This window comes from Varanus komodoensis, unplaced genomic scaffold (assembly GCF_004798865.1).
Source record: "Varanus komodoensis strain SLA01 unplaced genomic scaffold, ASM479886v1 scaffold76, whole genome shotgun sequence".
NCBI lineage: Eukaryota > Metazoa > Chordata > Lepidosauria > Squamata > Varanidae > Varanus > Varanus komodoensis.
The window spans coordinates 216448-233713 of NW_025336429.1; the positions used below are offsets into that span (position 1 = coordinate 216448).

The 17266-nt window shown below is 46.0% G+C and overlaps 1 protein-coding gene across 1 annotated transcript; it reads right to left on the bottom strand.

Moving 5' to 3' along the window:
• Positions 1-408: 408 nt before the first annotated feature.
• LOC123035060 (zinc finger protein 436-like) lies at positions 409-10322 on the bottom strand. Its single transcript, XM_044452901.1, has 6 exons — positions 9825-10322; positions 8331-8439; positions 6625-6707; positions 6252-6378; positions 1293-2421; positions 409-427 (listed from the first exon to the last, which is right to left on the bottom strand). Exons 1-6 carry the CDS (start codon positions 10320-10322, stop codon positions 409-411), a joined length of 1965 nt encoding a protein of 654 aa, XP_044308836.1.
• Between the last annotated feature and the right edge of the window lie 6944 nt (positions 10323-17266).

The following is a 17266-nucleotide window of genomic DNA, read 5'->3' on the forward strand; positions in this document are numbered from 1 at the left end:
AAGCGCACAGCACCCTTCCAAAAGTTGTCTGTGCGCATGTGAAACTATGAGCAAATGTTATGGGAAATCCATCTGAGTTGATGAACACTGAGGACTGAATGTGTGGGCTGTGAAGAGGGAGGCAGTGTGTGTGTGTGTGTGTGTGTGCATGCATGAGAGAGAGAGAGAGAGAGCGAGAGAGAAAATGGGAATGGTGGAAGGGGCCAGAAAACCTGGCAAAAAATACCTCTCCCAGTATGACCCTATCCATATATTATAACCACTAACTGCTTCCTTCGAGAGGTTTGGAAGACGGGACCATCTCAATAGTAACCCTGATTGTGCCACGCGCTCCTCAGTGAGGTCCACCTGGCACCAGTGTGGTCATCTTTCCATGCCTGGTCAAGGTTTTCCTTCCATAAATGTCACTTAGATGAACTTCTTTAGTCTTTTCAAAAAAAAAAAAAAAAATCACCTTTAATGGAAATGGCAGTTGGCAACTGCTTTTGAATCATGAACCTTGGATGTTTCATAGATGAATCTAGAACTATCTTCTTAGATGAAAGGCTTTGAGACTTATCTAAAATAATCTGGGTTTCTTTCATTTGTGAACAATCGCTATTCATCAACAAAGCAGAATCTGTTTTGATATCAATTACAGTTAATGAATTAATTCGACCCAACAACGATTCTAGATCAACCTGTAGCACCTTCCTCCACTCCTCTGATGTTATTTTCTCTATTTTTTTCTCTATTTTTTATTTTCTCTAGTCATTCTCTATGTCCTAGATTACCATATATATTAACATCAGTTGTTTCTTTTATTATTTCAATATCTTTTCATAACAAAAGGTCATCCAATGCATTGTTACATACTGTCAAGTTGTTTCTGACTTAAGAATTAGTGCCTTCCTTGACAACCCTGCTCAGCTCTTGTACAAGGTTGTGGCTCCCTTTGTGGAATCAAGCCATCTCACATTTGGATTTAATGAATTATTGATATCTCTAATTTCCTGATTAATCAATTATTTTCTCTGAAGTTTTCATTACTTTTTCTTCTACCATTGCCAGACCTTTATCTAAATTCTTTTCCGCTTCTTTAACCCTCTTTACAGTTTCTTGGTATAGTCCCATCAGATTCTCTCTGCCAGAAAGTGGATTCTTTACCCTGTAACAATATGAAATCTCTTATCAATGTTGTTTTTCCTTCCTACGGAATGTGGTGCTTTCAAGAACATTGACTAGAATTATGCCCTAAATGTATTATTTGATGTCTAATGAATGCTTTTTTCTGAAGGAAGCTTTTCCCACACCCAGGGCACTCATAAGGTTTCTCTTCAGCATGGGTTCTTTGATGTCTGATCAGAGTATCTCGCCGAGAAAAGTTTTTCCCACAGTCAGGGCACTTGTGTGGCTTCTCTCCAGTGTGGATTTTCTGATGATCGATCAACCTGCATGGATGATTGAAACTTTTCCCACACTCAGGACATTCATAAGGCTTCTCTCCTGTGTGGGTTCTCTGATGTTTGATCAACGTGTCTCTCCGAGAAAAGTTTTTCCCACACTCGAGGCATTCATGGGGTTTCTCTCCTGTGTGGGTTTTCTGATGTTCAATTAAGTTACATGGATGATTGAAGTTTCTCCCACAATCGGGGCATTCGTACGGTTTCTCTCCTGTGTGGGTTCTCTGATGATTTATCAAAGTATCTCTCCGAGAGAAGCTTTTCCCACAGTCGGGGCATTTGTGTGGTTTCTCTCCCGTGTGGATTTTCTGATGTCTCTTCAAATGCAATTGCCACCTGAAGACTTTCCCACATTGCGAACACTGAAAAGGTCTTTCTCCCGTGTGGATTCTCTGATGACTCATCAGGTTCGTTCTTTGGCTGAAGCTTTTACCACAATGAGAACATTTATGTGGCTTCTCCTCAGTATGGATTCTCCGATGTCTCATTAACGTTGCCCTGTAGCTGAATCTTTTCCCACACTCCGGGCATTGATAAGGTTTTTCTTCCATCGGACTATTCTCACGGCCATCCCAGATTTCTCTTTGAGGAAAGGCTTTCCCACTCTGAGACCTTTCATATGGTTCTTCTCCTGTGTGGATTCTCTGGTGTGCAGCAAGGTAACATTCTTGCTGGAAGCTTTCCCCACACAGAGAGCATTCATAAGGATTCTCTTCGGCATTCAGCTTAAGTCCCAAGCCGTACTGGTCAATCCTTCCATAACTGGAGAGCAACGGCTTTTCTGTCCCGATGACCATTGTGCTTTCATGAACTGGAGCTGTAAGGCCTTCCGAATGGTCACAGCATTTGCTCTCCCTCTGTTGTCCTTTGGACTCAAATCTTTCCTCTGGGATTTCGGTCACCAGAGAAACATTCCCTTGAGAGATTCCATCCGGCCTCGTTTGATGAGAAGTCTCCATCTTGATCTCTCTTCTGTTACCTGGAGAAAGGGGAAAAGAGAATCAAGATCCAGAAGTGGTATCCGTGTTCTGGCCACCTTTTCTAGGATATGCTGCCACTTATTCCCGTTGGCTTTCTTTCCTGCCATATCTTTCCCCCAGCTGATTCATGCAGCTTCTTTAGGCTCATCTCTCTTATCTAGGCTTAGCTCCGTGTCGTTCTCGTTTCCGCTTCAAGATTCCAGCTCTCAGGCTTCAAGGCTTCATTTTCCATTCTGTAGGGACCCAGGAAGCAGTCCTGACACTCCTCCCGACTGATGGGCCACCTCAGGACTGGGGGCAAAATCTGGCCCTCCTCCGAAACACAAGGCCACAGTCCTTTCCTCCACCCACCACCTCTCCCCCAGCTACTGACCACTTGGGGGTTTCTTGTGCAATTTGGGGTGCAGTTCTTTCAAGGTGATCATAAGCCTTTGATTTGGGAGCGCACACACTTCCGATCTAGGGCAAGAGGAATAGCAAAAATGATTTTTGGCTCCCCACTCCTCCCAGGTTGCATTTTTGTTAGACAGCTGTTTCCGGGATCCAGAGATGGCCTCTTGAAAGAGCATGGAAGGAGGCTGGGGCAGCTTCATGATGGCTTCTGCCCTGGCCACTTCAGTCTCCTTCCCTCTCTGGCTCCCAAATGCCTTTTTACCCCTCTCCAGGGATGCCTTCCTGACCTCCAAGCACAGCTCCTGTACCTCTTTCTGCCCCAGAAAGGGCAGGGGGTTGGGCCCGATACAGTTTGGAGACCTCGACATCCAAACGCCGATGTACATCAGGGGGTGTCACATGGGGGTGGGTAGAGACCTGTTCTCCCTTACAGAGGAAGGCAGGACGTGCTCAAACGGAGCAAAGCTCAGGGAACCGAGGTTCAATTTAGATGCCAGGGAGTTCTTCCTGATAGTTAGGGCCCCCAGGGTATGGAACTGGCTTCCCCAGGAGGTGGTTGAGGCCCCATCGGTGAGAGTGTTCAAGGATAGGCTGGACATGCACATGGTGGGCATGTTGTGAGTGGAGCCGGCTGGAGCCGGGGGTCAGATTAGATGGCCTGGGAGACCCCTTCTGACTCACTCTGTTTCTATGTTTCTATGTCCCTTCCTCAGGCAATAGCTAAGGTCAGGGGATTGTTCCCTTATTTAATAAATATGCTAACATTCCCCAGAATCCTGGTTTCCAGTTGTGTACGAACATGGCTAACATGGATGCCATGATGGATTGATTTTTTATTTTACAAACTATCACTCAGGCTTCCACATTTAAGATCATCAAAAGCCATTCAGAGCGCTCCAGTCCCCAGATCAAGCATTCTTGCTGCTGTTTAGTTAAGAAAAATAGGGGCCTATAGCATTCTCTGAATTACTTCAACACCCCTTCACTCGAAGCAATTTGAGGTCCCTGAGGTGTTATCCTAAATCGCTCTCTTTGCCTAGTAAGCCCTGTGCTCTTGGTAAACACTATCCAGATGCTACAGAAGTCCCCCAGGAGTAGCAATTACAATTATGCACTAATTAACACCCTGCTTTCTTTTCTTTTTTTGGCGGAGCAGCAACCCTCACGCGGAAGGAGGCACCCAAAGCTCTGAACGCACCGTGGCCTCAGGACTCCAATTAAACTTCCCACAAAGAACCACCTGATGATTCAACCAACTTCCACAATTAAGAGATGAACTTTGAGTTATCACTGATCCATACCAGCAATTATGTTTTACAAGCCTGGGGACTTGAATTATGGAGTTTCTTCCCTAGGGGCACTGCTAATATGGCAGATCTCCAGCGTGCCTCATTGCAATTTCACCAGTGAGACTCAGTTTGCTGCAGGCACAGTTTAGTCAAAGTTTTAGGTTGCTGCTCTAAAAACAATGGTTTGGACTTTCTTCCAAACCAAGGTAAGTGCCGGATATAAGGAGCTGTTAATTCTAAGCACTGGAGTGAAAGTTCCCTATTTCAAGGGAAAGGAGTCCCAATCCGGTGGCTTTAGGAGCCAAACATTACTGCGCAAAGTCCACCTGAATGTATACACACAGCTGGCATTTGTGGGTCCACCGGTCCACCAACCTGTCAAATATTCCCAGTTGTCTAGCCAATTATCAACTCTTTACACAGCCAAATATTTCACAAAGTCACAGGACAGATAGATGCTGGTCTGCCACTTACTTTGCTTTAATTTTCTCTTTATGCCTATTTTAATTTCAAGAAAATTAAAATCTTGTAACTGCAGGCTGACCCTGTGTATCAGGATAAAAAGCAGAGTGAATTTTTTCAGAGGGCCATGAATTTTTTAGCATTTATAGGGACTTTTGCTATCATGATAAACATCAACCATAATTCATTACCATTTTTCTTCAACAAAAAGGATTCCCAAGAAGGCCAGCCGGGGCAACAAAATTGGGGCAGCAAGACACATTCTTACTGATACAGTGCATTTCACATCCCAGTGCTCCTCTGTGAGGGCGCGATGGGATCTATTGGCCATCCCTGGGTTTGAAGGAACCTCAAATCATCACCCTCTATCATCCACCCAGGCTTTGGTGGCCTGACCTGGCCTTGCACCAAGCCACTCATTTAAATGCCTATAATGCACCTGAGTGAAGCTAAAGGGAAATGAAAAGGGTGGCTGGACCCATCTGCCCAGCTCTGTCTGGAATGCTGGTCGAGAAAAATCTTCTTAAGACAGGTCGGGCCAGTGGTCCGAGGAGGGCAGCTTCTGGCACCAGGCAGCCTCCCAGGGCTTTCTCCAAGGGGAAGCACCCGCAAGCAGATTTTGCCTTTCCCATTACCTGAATCTGAGTCCCGGAAGAACATCTTGTCCCCTTTTCCGGGATGAAAGGAAAGGTCAAGTCTGGGAATCAGAAGCCCCTCTTGGAACAAGGAGAAAGAACAATGGAATTGTTATTCAGACAATTCAGGTCTAAACAATGTAGATTGCTCTGGTTTACTGCCAGTTTTTCAAGGGACAATTTCATGGAACTTTCAACATTTCCCCCCTCTTAAAAAAACAACAACTAAGCACTTGAGAAAAACAAGACAAAATTAAATAGGCCACAACACAAAATTGATCTAGTCATGTTCATAAGCATTAAACTGGGACAGTGGATTTAAAAGACATATTATATAAATGGAAATGCACGCATACAAGCAATATACACATCACACACACGCGCGCGTGCGCGCGACATGATCTGACAAGAGCAGTGTGGCCAAAATGCCAGCATGTTTGTTTATTTATTTATTCATTCATTTTATATGCTGCCCCATGCTAGCCATAAGTTCTCTGGGTGACTCACGTCATAATAAAATTCATACATTATAAAGCAGCATAAAACTATACAATGTACAACATAGCAACTGCCAGTTACGAAAGACCAATAACAATAAAATCCATAAGTAAACACCCAGAATTAAATAAAATAGGAATAGCAAAGCAATAAATAGAATATATATTATAGAAAAACTCCAAAAATCAAATTTGAATCAATTGAAATTAGGTTATATCAGTATCTAGCTTTAAAACTTATTGAAAGCACCATATAATAGCATGAATAATTAAAACCAAGATCAAAAATCAAAAATTCACCTCTTAAAATAACTATGGAACAAATACATCTGAAGTTGGAGCCTAAAGGCCAGCAGGGCAGGTGCCTCCCGTTTCAGCCTAAAGGTCCAAGAAGCTAAGCCTTGGGGGGCATTGAAGCCTTTTGGAACAGGGGAGAAAAGTGCAAAATCCAAACCTCAGTGGTTGGGGAAGGCAGGTGAGAACCGGGGAAGGGAGCACTCCTCTCCGGGAAGGCTAGATCATGTTCCCATTTGGGCTGGATTTGGTAACCTACCCAAGGACGGTTCGTTCCCACAGGTCTCCTCTTTGACTTGCCAGAACACGGTCCCTTGGCTCGGATGCGCTGAAGCTTGCTCTTCCTTCCGGAAAGAGGTCACCTTCTCCTCGAAGCTCAGCAGCCCCTGGAATAGACACACACCCCTCACCTGCTTTCACTGCCTAGAGAGTATTTAAAGATTCGGGCACACTTTAACTCAGGACTAAGGTGAAGCAAGAACCCTAAACAACAATCACTGAAAACTGGGCCAGAGGGTTGCCGTGATTGCTAAGCGGAGCTGGCCAAGGTACTCTGCACATGCTCCAGTGTACTCTGGCTCTTTTGTTAGCTTTGCTCAGCTTGCCTCCAAGCAAAGCAACGTCCCACATACCTCAGTCAGGCCAGCTTCGGCCATTTCCTGTCGCTCGGGGGGAAGTGACAAACAGGTCCGGCTTGGGAACGCTGCTCCACTGGCTGCGGGGACAGAAGGGAAGAAAGCACGGCTGTGGGAGCGCACGGGCAGAAAGAACGGCGTAGCAGGGGACGGGGATGGACCTGAAGGGACTGCCTGCACTGCAGCTCTTCTCCCAAGTTGCTTTTCCACAAGACTTTATTGTTCCATATCTCCGAGTTCACCCGGAGCGAGGCCTCTTTGACACCCTGTAGACTTCCTCCTCTGTATTCCCCTTTCGTGTACACAATCCCTGCGGGCGGAGCACCGCGAAGACCAGTCCTTCGGCAATCCTTTGGCAACTCCATTTCCTGCCTTTGCTCCCCCTGTGTCAGGCAGGCCGCTCAGCTCATGCTGTGAGACACGTTCCAGCCCCCGTCTCCTCCTCTTGGTAGACTGGGGCTCCCATCAGCCCCGGCTGCCAACTCAACCTCCTGTTTTGCTATCTCTTCATTCCCACAGGCTGGTTGGACATCACGCTCATCATACCGGTGTGAGAGCCAGTGTGGTGCAGTGGTTAAGAGCATGGGACTGGGACTCAGGCAATCCGGGTTCGAGTCCCCGCTCGGCCATGGAGCCAACTGGGTGACTTTGGGCCTGTCACAGACTCTCAGCCCAACCTACCTCACAGGGTTGTTGTTGTGGGGATAAGATGGAGGAGGAGAATGATGTAAAGCTGCCTTGAGCCCTTTGTAGGAAAAAGGCAGGATATAAATCACAATATAAATAAAATAAATATAAAATACTGGACTGGCAACTCTTCCACTCATTCCCCAGACATTTCCTGACCCTGGTCTGATTCTGGGGCTTGCTGAGACTCCCCAACTTTCTCGTCTTCATTGTCAGAGCTCATCAAAACTATACTCTGGCATGTACAAGAGGGACGCTGCCAACCAGAGTGGGCGTAATTGGGCTAGACAGACAGATGCTCCAATCATATAGTTGAAGGGCTGTCAAAAATCAGCAGTCCCCAACACGGCACCTCCAATGGCACCCACAAAACTCTCTACAGCCTCCCCTCTTCAGGAAAGGTTATTAATAAAAACCTTGGGAAATGTTTCAGTATTTATTATATTTATAGTCCACCTTCTTTTCTTTCAAGGAATTCAAGGCAGCTTACATAATTCTCTTCCTCCGCTCAGTCCTATTACCCAATGAGCTTCATGGCCACACAAGGACTCGAGCCCAGACCTCCTGGATCTTCACGTCACCACCCTGCCACATTCCCGTCCTTTCTTTCTCCCCTCGTACCCTCGCTGGTGGCCCCACCTGCTCCTTGGGACACCCAAAGAACTCCGTCTCTGAGGTTGGTCTTACAAGCTCGGAGCCACAGGTCACATGCTGGCCAAGCAGATGAAGGGCAGACATGCCAAGTTCAGAGTCCCAGCTCTGACCTTGGACTCTTTCCAAGGCTGGAACTGGGAGTCCAGATTATGCAATAAGCCCATCGAGACACCCTCTTGAGGCCACAAGATCATTCCCTAAATAAATAAGACATGACCATTGCACACGGCTGCTGCAGACTCTTGTGAATTGCACAAGTCTGAACAGATCACTGATGCCCGGGAAGATCAGCCCACCAACTTCTTCTTTGCCTACCCCATAAAAATTCACCCCATAAGCATGAACGAAATATAAACCCTCACCCAGCAAATTCATGTCTCCGTCACCTTTGTGTGTCACATCCGTGTAGACGTGTCTCTGATGGATGTCCTTGCCCTCTAGGGAACTCCCGATCACCTGCTGCAACGGCACCTGAAATAACAAAGAGGGTCCAGTTCAGAGTGGGGCCGGACATTTTGTTTCACAACCTAGAACCAGGGACAAGCGGCAGGCAAATGTGTTGAACTTCAGTTCCCAGCATTCCTGACCATTGGCTGTGCTGGCAGGGGCTTCTGGGAGCTGAAGTCCAGAACATGTGGCGAGCTACCTTCTGTGCAAGAGGCTTTCTGGTGCGGTGGTTAGAGTGCTGGACTTGGTTTCAGAAGATCCTTGTTCAAATCAGGCACGCTCAGCTCTGACCAGTCATACCCCCTCAGTCTGGCCTACCTCACAGGGTTGTTGTGAGGCTAAAATGGACAGGAGGAGGATCAGGTACGCTTAGATTACGTGGAAGAGGAAAACAGGTGGGATATGAATGGAATGTGCTAATAAAGGGAATGCTTCTTTCTGTCAGTATTTCCTTCTTGCACCTCCTCCATGGAGGTGATAGCCACTTCAGTACTCCCCTTCCTGCTCCCTTACAACATTCACATGACAGCCCTGTGAGGTAGGCTGAGAGGTAGTAGTCACTGGCCCAAGGCTGAGCAGGTATTGAAACAGGTATTGACCCATCCAAGTTCAGCAGTAGAACCGCCCCTCCAGCCTTCCTAGTCTGGTGTCTTCTGGATCTTTTAAACTGCAGCTCAACATTCCTGACCACTGGCCATATTGCCTGGGGCTGATGGGAGTTGGGCATCAGGTTGGGGAAAGCAAATTTCAGGATTCTTGAAATGGCTATACCCACTAATTCCACACCTTTCCTCTACCATCTTTGGTGGTTCCCCAGCTTTTGTCCTGGGGTCCCCCATTCCAGAATATCCAGTGACACTCGGGGTTTTAAGCTAAAACTAGGGATGGTATTTTGGCTTTTGGCCATATAAACACCACTGGAATGTGGCCCCAACTCCCCGAGCTTCTCTCGCACAACATCCGCCAGAGCCTTGCATGACGTCTCGTGTACGACATCTTACACAGGTGCTCAGGGCCTGCAGGAGCACCAGGCACTGTGGGAGATGCAGTTCCCATGATGCATCAGGAAAATGCAACTGAGACGAATCCCAGGGAACAGTTCAGATTAAAACCTTCCTCAAAGACAACCAGCAGTTCTCAAATGAAACATTTCCTTAGGAGAGAAAGGTGCTTGCAGTTCTGACCTGCCACTTCCATGCCTCAGCCTTCTGGCGACTGAACAGGAAGTCTTCCACCAGGGCCACGGCTTGGGTGCAGTTTTCCGGTCCCCCTTCCCTGGCCCAGCTCTGCAGGTCATGAGGCAAGATGGCCAGGAACTGCTCCAGGATCAGCAGCTCCAGGATCTGCTCCTTTGTTCGCCTCTCCGGCCTTAACCACTGATGGCAAAGCTCCCGGAGTTGGCTGCAAACCTTTCGGGGGTCTTCGACATCCGGGTAGCGATACTGCCTGAAGTGCTGCCGCAGTGCCTCAATTCTCAGGGCGTCCTCCCGCAAGATGGCGGCTTTCACTTTCCCATAATTTCCCCGGTCCCTGACTTCCAGCCTGCTCAAGGCCTGTTCAACATCCTGGCTGAGTGCCGGCAGGAGCCGGCCCACCCACTCCTCGCTCGGCCACTGACAGGCCTCAGCAATCTGCTCGAAAGAGGAAAGGAAGGCTCTGACGTTGTCACACGGGGGCGTTTCCATCAAGAATACGTGCCCCCATTCCCTCTGCGGAGAATCGGGTGCCCTTGGAAGCGGCAGACACAGGCCTTCTCCAGGGTGCTGCAGCGCTTTGCGCGGTTCCTCGCCGGCCACTCGCCATGCTGGCTGCTGTGACAGGCTTTCGGTGCGCCCTGCAGAGGTGGCGTCCTTGGACATATCCAGCCCCCCCTCCAGTTCGGGGCCGGTGGGAAGGGCAGCCTCCATTTTCACCCCCAAGTACGTTCACAAGCAGGAACCACACAACGGGATGGTCCCGGATGGACCCACAGGGTTTTACCGTGCTGCTTTTGCAAGGAGCACTTGGGGAGACCGAAACTCTGCCCTCTTGGTCCACACGTTGGTTGAGTCCAAACAGCTGACGCTGCTCCAGTCTGGAGGGGCTTCAGTCTGTGATCTGAGCAGGGCTGGATTCCCAGATGGACAGGAAGATGGACTTCTCTCTGTATGAAACATACGCGGGATAGTCAATAAGAATACTAATTTAAAATTATTCAGGGTGGTTTGCTGGAAGCTAGTGTCACGCGGTTTTGAGAGTGCTGGACCTGGGAGATGGGAGATCCATGTTCGGGTCCTCACTCAGCCATGAAGCTCCCTGGGTGCTTTGGGCCTGTCCTGGACTCTCAACCTACCTCACAGGGTTGTTGTTGTGGAGATAAAATGGAGCTATGTAAGCTCTCTTGGGTGCCTCAGAAGAGGAAGCAAGGCAGGAAATAAATGCATTGTAATAATAGTAATAGTAATAATAATAATAATTTTCAGGCCAATTCTATGGGTAGGACTCCCTCAAGGCAAAGAAGCTTCTGCTAACTGACAGTATAAACATGTAATAAATACTATTCAAAATTATGCAAAATCCAGTAGGCAAGCAATAAATGTTTGATTAAAACAAAAAAATGGAAAATCCTGCAGCCCTCATAATATGGTGTAATTCCCAAACACTAAGGGAAAAATGGAAAATACATTACAGTTCACGAAAATGACAACTCATATACAGAACTGCACCGCAACTACTGTGGTAAACCAGCTAGAGAGCTTCAGCTATGGTGCAGTATAGACATTAAACAGTAATAACAAAACTATGACGGTGTACGTGTTCTGGAACTCCAGAAACCAAAACAAAGTCCCCACCCGGGTTGTAAAGGAGCTCTGTTCCTGAAATCCTATTTAAGTCGATTTTGTGTATAAGTCAGGTCACGTAGATAAAAATAATATAAAACACGTAAGAAACACTTCTATTTACACTGAAACATTTTAAACACAATACAGCAGTTTAATAATCATAATACAGTTATAATAAAGTAACTACAGGTACCAAAGGGAAAGAAAGAGAGTCTGTATGTATGTGTGCAGGTATACACTACAGTTGTTAAGATGGAAAGATAGGGAAAAGAATGAAAAGATTATTAAAAGGTAATGCTTCTTGAGCTAACAGTGAGCCTAGCATTAACTGGGTGATGGTGGAGATGGAACTGGCGTTGAAGAGGATGGACCCCAGAGCATGAACAACTACTGTAGTTCCACTGCTGCTGTGGAACCAGTTCTGACTTTGCCTCTTGCGGCTTTTCTCATCCCTTTCCTTCTTTCCTTCCTCTCCTCACCACATGCTTGCTGCCCGCGGGTGTCCACTTGCCCCTGAAGGGTGAGGTGGGACTTCCAGATTTGCTTGTTCATAAGTAGGGGTTGTTCTTAACTTGGACGTTTGTAACTGGGGTACTGGGTGCACTTAAAATAAAAGAAGGAACCATGCTGGAGATGGTGGTGGCATTGTCTGCCCCCTCATCATGACTGGGGACAGTCTGGTACAATCATGCTTGTTAATGATTACTGCGGAAGATGGAGGGTTGGACTGAGGGACAGCAAATGAGGATTTACTCAGAAGTAGACCCCACAAAGTTTAAGATGCAGGATGAGCTGGACTATGCCTTCCATCATCTCTCCAATCCACATGACAGCGGGAGGCCAAATAACTACTTACAAGGAACAGTCCTCCATCTGAAGGACTGCTGAAGGACACTTCGGTGTGAGGGCCCCTCTGTTTGATAGAGGGTCCAGCCCAAGCACGGTTTACAGAAAAAGTAAGACAGGAGGGACAAACAGGGGCAATGAATTCACCTGAGCAGGTACTAAGGTTCTTTCTAAGAGCAACCTTGGACCAGACTAGAGGTCCATTCAGTCCCACCTGGGCCAATCAGCTGCCCCTGGGAATCCACTCCTGCCCATGCTCCCCAGCAACTGGTGCACACAGGCACACTGCCTCTGATACTGGAGAAAGCTGACAGCGCTAGCGGCCGAAGGTAGCTGTCTCCTCCAGGAATGTGCCCAGTCCCCTTCTAAAGCCGTCCAAATTGGTGGCTGTCGTGACATCTTGTGGAAGTAGATTCCACCATTTCACTGTGTGGATGAAGAAGACCTTGCTTTTCCCTGTCCCGAACCAGCATACTTCCTGGGGTGACCCCGTTGGGTTCTAGTATTATGGGCCAGGAAGAAAAATGTTTCCTCCCCACAGCAAGAGTAATTCTGGCCCCCTTGGCATGCCTCCCCTGGCAGTGATGGGCAAGCAGCCAGCTAGCCAGGGAAGGCTGGTCTTCCAGCCACAGGCTTCTAATGATTTTGGGAGGGGAGGCTGGTTCATCCATCGCAGCCAACGCAGGAGTGCCTTGTGGCGCCTTCAGCTCCCTTCTCCGACCCGGTGCCCTCCAGAGGTTGGGGGACTACAGCTCCCAGCAGGCCCCAGCCTGGTTCTCGGAGACCCCACACCTCTGGAGGGCATGAGACTGGAGAAGAGTGCCTTCAAGGCTCACCATTTTAAGGGGCCAGCAAAACTTCCAGTACAGGCTCCTCCAAGACTACCTCCTCCTGGGTTTGTTTATTCCCATTCTCTCATGTAGACCGGATCCTGCCCTACTCCATCACTAAGTTGTGAGTACTGAAGATCTACCAAGGAGTAGCACAATCAAGCACTCCAACTTCCCTGGAGAGCAGAGAGTCACCTGGAGGAAAAACAGATCAGATTTACTGAAGGGATCTCTTCGGTTGTGAACCAAACTAACCCTCTCCTTTCCTTCCGGGGAAAGGGACCCTGAAACTAGCTGCACGGACCCCACATCCTTTACGGTGCGCGGGTCCTTTCTCCCCTTGCTGGCCTCATTTCCTGGCTCTCCATCTTACACAAAGGCTTGCAACTAAAAATTAAAAGCGGCACCAACTCACCTCTCCTGCGGCCATTCAAAAGCAAAATTCTCTCCAAGGGAGGAAGAAAAGATGGAAAGGGGACATCTCCACCCCTTTCGTAAATTCCTCCAGAAGCCAGAGGGTTAACCCCTTCAAGTGTTTCAGAAAAATAAACCCCTTGGAAACCGCGACCATGTTTGGAGAGAAAAAAAATAAATAAAGGGTCCCATCATGCGCCCTAATTCTCATCACACTGTGATTTTATTATTATTTTTTCCTGGCATGAAGATGAGCTGAAGGGAGAAAGGTGACGTTTTCCCGTTTCGCTTCTCTGTTTCAGGCTGCTGTTAAAAGGCACAGGAACACAGACTAAGGGAAAGTTGGCATCCCCTGGGATCCAGGAGGCAAAAGAGGATACTGGATTGCAAAAGGAAGTTGACCAGGGTCAGAATTGCTCCAGCTTTGATATTTTTGGAAGGTTTTCACTTACCTTCGCTGTCTAACCGATGCTACTTGTTGAAGGGAGGGTAAAAATTGTACCAGGTGTAATTCCCTAACAGCCCTTTGTCTTTCTTCCAAGAGGATATCCTACTTTACTGCTTTCTGATTTTATACTCTGTTTTATTCTTATTAATATGTTTTACTGGTTTTATCTTGTGATTGATTAAATTTGAATGGCTGCATATGTTTTTAAATTTGTAATAAATTGTAAACCAGCCTGAGAGCCATTGTCTAAATTGGAACAGTACAAAAAATCTCAAATTAATAAATAAAGCATGTTGTGGAAAAACAGTGAATCTGGTTGGAGAAATCTTACTGTTTATCAAATAAATATTTGAGAGTTCTGACTATTGTAATAAAGAGCCAAAGAAATGTAACAAATGAATATCTCCATGATTGGGAAGCATGCAATACAGACTAGTCCAAAACTTATCTGGGGACACTTGGAGCTTTAAAGGCTGAATTCCTCTTCAAACTTTATTGTAAACAGAGAACTGGTAGCTATTTCAGCATTCTGGATCTTGGTCCGTAGTTTTGTTCTCTCTCATTTCTTTTGAAGAAATCAAAAGAGGATGGATGTTTGTCCTGATAATATGAGGACAAACATCCATCCTCTTTTTATTTCTCCAAAAGAAATAAAATGCTGTTTAAAAATTCTATTTGATTTTCTTTTGTGTTTGATAAGCACAGAACTGACCATAAGCTATCCTTTGTTACTGCTGAGAAGAAAGTTTGATTGCATTCTATGGAGCTGATTCCCAGATAAGAATGGAGCCTAAGGGTGCGATTCTATGGAAAGTTTTGAGAGAAAAAAGTTCCCAGGACTGCAGCAGGCAGTGAGTTGTACACCCTTTTGTTATGTCAACATGCAAGGATTGCATAGTAAACACATTATTTTTTAAAGTCCTATGCAACTCAAATTAGGAACAAAAAATAAAGACGTGGTGCCGAATTTGGCGTGCCTTCCCTCCACCCTTACAAACTGGTGCAGTTCTTCCCATGCTGGCTGAGGCTTGGAAGTCACAAAGACAGGTTTGAAGCAGGCAGGGGAGAGGAAGAGAGAGGTTTTTGTGGGTTGTAAAGAAACCCGTTGGTGCCTCAGCCCTTCCGTGCAAGCAGAGTGAAAACATATAGACAACTGCAATTGGACATCTAAGAGTTTTGGACAGCAAAGGAAGCATGGAGACAATTCTTACCTCCCCACAGCTCTGACTCTCCTTCAGATGCATGTAATCCTCCAAGTTCAGAGGGTTATGAGTGGCCACATTGAATGGCATCGCCTGTACATTATACCTCTCTCTGATTCTTCCCTCTGCAACCATTGCTTTCAAAGGAGGAGAGATCTAGCTTTTTTCACTTCTGTGCAGCAAGGAACACATACTAAAATGTCCTCTTCTTTCTCCAAAATTATGGAAGGTCCATCTTGTCATCAACCTCTTCCAACCAACCCAGCCAAGAAAATCATGACCTGGTACCTTTTTCTGCCCCTCATCAAATGGAGTTAAAAGTACATACTGTTAGGGGTCAGGTGCTCAAGAAGGCAGAATAACCAAATTAGGGTTTTATTTAGTTAAAACTTTTGTACCCCACCCACCACTGGTGTCTCAGGACAGCTTACAATAAGAAACAAATAAAATAACAAAACAGACACAGCATCCAGCAGTCAAGATGAGAAAACCCAGTTAAAACCATCTGAACATTTAAATAATGGGGAAATTAAAAGGTTTAATTTAATGATGCCAAAAAGAAAAATTGAGTGAGGCTTTCTGGGGAGCACATTCCATAACTGGGGTGCCACTGCAGAGAACTCCCTTCTCTGGGTAGCCACCTTCCTGATCTCTTTCAAGGAGGGCTCCTGGAGCAGGACGTCCACCTCAGATCTGAAGGGGTGGGAGAATACATAGGGAAGAAGGTGCTTCTTCAGGTACCCAAGCCATTTAGGGCTTTATAAGTCATTATCAGCATCTTAAATTGCCATCATTTGTCAAAGGCACCTTCCTAGTGCCTTTAATGTGACCCCAAAGGCAGAATTAGGCTGGGCCTGATATTGACATAAACAAACTAGGCAACATTTCCCCTGCCAAAACACCAAGCAGTGTGATAGCATGTTTTCAAAACAGGAGCAAAGTCAGTCTGAATAACAGGAGCTCTGACCCAAATAATAAATATATCTGACAAGTTGCCTACCCTTGACCTACGTTTCTAAGCTAGCACCCTCCAGTATGTCAGACTATAGCTCCCATCATCCTCAACTGGCATAACAGAGTTGATGGGAGCTGTACTCCATTTCTGCAGGGCACCAGGTTTTGGAAGGCTGTGTAGATCTTTCTTCCTATAGTGTCCTTATGAGACACATCCATTATTATGATTTTTATACTGATAATTTTAATTTTATATTTGTAAATCAATGTATTTTTTGTATTTTTGTATTTAATGGTAATTTATTATGTACTATTGTTTTTCAATGTATTTTATCATGTTGTAAGCCGCCCCGAGGTTTTGGCAAGGGGCGGCATAGAAATGTTATAATAATAATAATAATAATAATAATAATAATAAATACATATAATGTATATGTATGTGCATATTTATTTATTTAAAACATTTCTATGCCGCCCCATTTGCCGAAGCCTCGGGGCGGCTCACAACATAAAATTAAAATATAATACATTCAAATATACAACAAAATTAACAATATAAAATATTGTTTATATTTGATCCATACACCTTTGTATACCTTACACGTGCCTTTGGGCGTGCAAGAGCTACTTCTGAGTAAACACATGCAGCTTTGCATGACTGCGAATTGGAGCCCTCGTTCCCTGCGCACACTCAGAGGTTCAAACCACCAGTTCAGGTTCATCACTCCTGCTGTTGAAGAACACTTCCTGCTGCTGCTGCTATTATTATTACTAATAACAATAATAATTTTATTTCTACAATACCCTACAGGCAAGACTGGCATGCCTGGGACCTACTTTTAGGCCTCCACATTTTTTGTTGCCTTTTAAACTGTAGTTTGAACTAGAGACATTTAGCAGATTAAGTTTCTTCTTTTTTCCCCATGCTGTGTTCATACTCCAAAACCCCGAAAGCATCCTAGATTTAAGGCAGAGGAAAGCTGGGTTTTTTGCTTTTAAGGGCAACTTTTGACAAGAAGGACTTGCTCATTTTGAGCTGTATCGCAACTAGAACTTAACATCCTTACTGGATCAGGCCAAGGGTCCTTCTAGTCCTGGATTCTGTTCATCCAGCTGCTACAAGAAACCCTAAGTAGAACACGAGCATAACAACATTCTCCTGACCCTAGGAAGTAGCATTTCACAATGAGGACTAGTAGCCCTTGATAGCATTCTCCTCCCTGAACTTGTCCAGTCCCCTTTGAAAGCCACCCAAATTGGTGGCCACCATTACATCTTGTGAAAGTGAGTTCCATGGTTTATCTCTGTACAGTGTGAACAAGTCCTTTTTTTAAT